This window comes from Acyrthosiphon pisum, chromosome A1 (assembly GCF_005508785.2).
Source record: "Acyrthosiphon pisum isolate AL4f chromosome A1, pea_aphid_22Mar2018_4r6ur, whole genome shotgun sequence".
NCBI lineage: Eukaryota > Metazoa > Arthropoda > Insecta > Hemiptera > Aphididae > Acyrthosiphon > Acyrthosiphon pisum.
Genome location: NC_042494.1, coordinates 94779513 through 94783847, shown reverse-complemented (window position 1 = coordinate 94783847; position 4335 = coordinate 94779513). Strand labels below are relative to the sequence as shown.

General features: G+C 31.0%; 1 protein-coding gene across 1 annotated transcript in view; it reads right to left on the bottom strand.

The window, feature by feature from the left end:
- The window catches only part of LOC100169216 (40S ribosomal protein S16-like), a 3323-nt gene extending 1661 nt beyond the window's left edge, over positions 1-1662 (bottom strand). Inside the window, 2 exon segments of the mRNA NM_001162345.1 lie at positions 1280-1324; positions 1508-1662. Of these exon segments, the coding sequence (NP_001155817.1) occupies positions 1280-1324; positions 1508-1546 (84 nt within the window). The 5' untranslated portion in view covers positions 1547-1662.
- Positions 1663-4335: the final 2673 nt, after the last annotated feature.

Here is a 4335-nt window from a genome sequence, read left to right as displayed (position 1 = left end):
AAAAAGCAAGTGCTGATGAATCTGCCTCTAATTACTACGTTTTGTATACTTCACATCATCCAAATATAATTTTATTTATGTATATTATATTAAATTTAATTTATATAGTAATTATTTCACTTTTTTTCGATTACATATATGATAATAAAAATAAAAACTTTTTTGTATAATAATTTTTTTTTTTTTTTAACTAATTTCGGTTTTTATGGGCAAACAGAGCTGGTCCCAACGTGCCCACATTAAGCGGAATCCACTGTATAAGTTTAATACAAAAGAAAGTTAATTAATCTAATGTTGATTTTAAGAACAAAATATCAACTAGGTAAATACCAATTATTCAACGTCCAAGAATAAAAAACAAATTTTAACATTATTGGGTACAATTAATAGAAATAACAACTAAAAATATTTTAATAAATTGTATTCATAAAAAAAAGGTTGTATAATCTGGGATACTGCGAATTGCAATCATCTACCACTCCAACAAAAAGTAAACTGACAATGGTAAATATTTGTGATACACTAGGGTAGTATTATACTCAAGTATCCAATGTTTCAGTGATGTATTAATAGTTAAAATAAATTAACTATTATGCAAATCAATATTGAACATAACTTTATTTAAAAAATGTATTATTTTTAGCTATAAGTATACAAATTATACAACAGTTGATTACTTACACAGAACGACTAATAAAAATCATTATTTGTATATGTCCTGACTAGGTATAAAAACACCGGTTTGTATACTAAAAACCATTGGTGTCCCAGTGAAATCGAGACTATACTCCGTTCCATTTGTTTTGCAAATTAACTGACAGCATTCAACGATCTAGCCACTATTTCCCTCATTTAAACATTCCGTATATTTTTGTATAGAACTACGACTACAAACTATGTTTGATTAGTGGAAAGGTAAGTGACACAGGTTGTTTGACACCGTCAATTGCATAGCGAAATGGGCTCTTTCTCTCGTGGAACGGAGTATAATGGCAACCCTACATATAGACTTCACAATTATTGATGGATAATAGATGGATGATAAGCGAAATTTAAGTACTTAATTCAAAGAACAAGACATTAAAATAAGTTCTTATCAATATTAGAGGTTGTAGACAATAGTTGTTGTTTATAATCAATCTGCCCCATTAAAAAAATAACAATCGATTACAAAAAAAAATAAAAAATAACAATGATCATTATTAAGCGTATTACCTACATAACAAAATATTAAACGCAACATCTTAATTATAGACACAAATATATGAATAATACATACCTTACGACCAAAAACTTGTACGCTTTGGATTGGTGTTTTCTTCACCTGCAAAAAATTAAATATACAATTAAAACCAATATGATATGAATTTTGAATTGTTACACTAATTTCACAATGGCAAGTTGTGTAGCACCATTAAACAGGAAATACTAATACACGTGTATATACCTAGTTCTAGATTTAATATCGAGATTTACGACAACTACCAAAATCTACAGATTATATTACCTTGGGTTTCTTTACTTTAACTTTCTTGTCAGCAGTCATTTTGTATGGTGTTAGGGTACTTAATGGAAAACTTAAGAGAGTAACTTATATAAAATTAAAGAACTAAATAAATGTTATTTAGAATCTTCCGAAACACTAAAGTGGAAAAATGAAACACGAAAGAGAGGGCCGTCAACAGTGGCAAGATTGAGGTTATGAAGTTTGTGGATAAGCATAAGTTTACAGTGTGGCCAACCACTGAGACACATACCAGCCGAACGACATATTCGAGGGAGATATTCTAGTATCGATACGTATCGGTTCAATACATGAGCGTTCAAAAAGTTACGTTGGCGGTATACCAGCGAAACAAACGTCCGGACTTGAGACTACCGAATATTGAATAACCGAATCCAGAGTCGGACTGGCCCGGACCGCTAGTTCGCAATTGCGGACGGGGCCCCGGCTTCTTTATGGTAATTGGGGGCCCCTGATTTTGTACCTATTAATATTATTATTTTTCGTTTAGAGTAAATAGAAATACGAAATAAACATTTTTTTTTTTTCAAATCAGAAAACGTATTTTTGTTTACAATCTTGAGAAGTTCTCAATTATTATTAAAATAATGACATTGTAGTTCTACGAATTTAATAGCTGTCTATAAACAAATAATATGTATCATTGATTATAAATAGTGTAAAATTGTTGTGGCTTTTAAGAGGACGTCGCACGCCTATGTTATCTCCACCTTACCTACACACGTACGGCATAGAAATAGCATAGCAAAAACGTTTTGGCACGGCAAAGAACCGAGAAGGCTACAGTCATAACAAAGAAACAAAAATCAGGTAAGTGGATGTCACTCTGCTGCACAGTAGATTACAAGTGGATCATTGTATAATGGATTGTATTAGACTTGAATTCAATGATATAATATCATTGTATAAGAAAAACGATTCTGAGCGGAGACGGTTTGTCAGTCTGAATATTTTATATTTTGTTATTATTTATTTTATCATGTAAGTTGAATTAATATTATAATATTATATTTTTTTTATCCGTTTCTATGGTGATAAACAAAGCGTTAGAAATTAAAATCCCATTTTTAGTGTTTTTTCGTAATTTTCCGGTGGTTTTTCCCGTGGCATTAAATAACTATTGAGAAAATCGATAAATGACCTCTTTAAAGTACCATCTTGATCCAATTTGCTAAAAGATAAGGTACTATATGTTGAAATCGAAACACTCCTTCTGGAAGACATTTTGTATACAGGATATAAAAATAAAAAAAATAAAAAAAAAATAAAAAAATAAATACCATTGTAAAAACAATAGCTTCCTCGAATCTAAAATTTTCACCGCTTATAAAGGAGAACTTTGGCTGTGCAATATCGTTTTTATTTTTTTTTATATCACTTATACGAAAAAAGTTCCTATGTTTTAAAATCCATTATTGTTTATGTTTTTCAAACTCTAATAAATTTTTTTGAAGTTCCGATAACGAAAAACTTAAAGCGATATTGCACAGCTAAAGTTCTTTTTTTATGTGGCGAAAATTTCGTTTCTTAATTATGACTGTAGCGTTCTCGGTTCCTTCCCGCGCAAAACAGTTTTTTGCTATGTTGTATACATTTGTGTATACAACTTTGACGGTATGAGTATGACTTGGTATTCGCATTATCACTGATTGTAACTGAATTATTATACATTTTGATATTAAGTATTCTACTCATGCACAATTTGACACAATTTGAATCGGTGTTTTTCTTTAAAATGTTTGATGTCACAGGTGGTGTAGCCAGTGTAGAGGCTACGCCCCAGTGGTGTAATTTGGGAGTTGGATAATTGGATAGGTGGGATATCCCCTGTCTGGTAATAAAAACAGTCCGATGTAGTCACTTGTAGTAAATTTACTTTGGGTCTGTAGAAAATGTCTTAGTATTTGAGAATATACTCAATATAAATTCTATATTAAAAATAAAGTAAAACCAGTTGATATATTGAATGATTGAATTTTAGTTAGGTAGGTGCGTATTTTTTTCTGGGCTAAATAAAACATATTCTATTTGCCTGTTGGGGGCCCTGTTTTCCAAATCGCGGACTGGGCCTTTTCGAGCCAGTCCGACACTGACCGAATCGATCGATTAGTCGGCACCACGGACTAGGATATATTATGTTAGTCCGTAATCGGCACCAATTGGCGGAAATTCATTAAAATTTCAGTTGGGACTAACATTAACACAGTGCTCGAATTGGGGGGCGCGCAGGGGGACGAAGCTCCTCTACTATTTTAATTTTTTTTTTGCGTACCCCAACTATTTTTTTTTACTTGGACGGGGGAACGGACCAAACTAATGTCCAAAATAATTTTATTAAAATTTGGAGTGGATTTAAATTGTTTTGTCAAAGATAAACCTAATGAATACCTAGGTAGTAATTTTACATTTTTTAATATAAAAATATTTTTCATCCTATTTATGGTTTTGACTAGTAATGTTTAATCTTTTTGACTCGCGATCCACTGTTTTTGTAACAATATTTTCACGACTCGTGTCACCTTTGTAGGCCATAAAAGAAAAAAGACTAAGCTGCTAGTTTTGCGTAATTTCCCGTGCATAAAGTGCCCAAAACATTTCCAAAAAAGTTTCATTAAACATTTGTTGAAGTTTGGAATCACAATAGTAAGCTCAATTTATTGATTTTAGTAGACATTTTAATTATCATTATATCTACTGTAAAATACGGTTCTTCAATTCATTCATAACTTATTCGAATCCATAATTTATAATTTTATAATAGACTTATTTTTTTTAAAACAAAAAAGACTTGTCATGACCCATTTGTATAG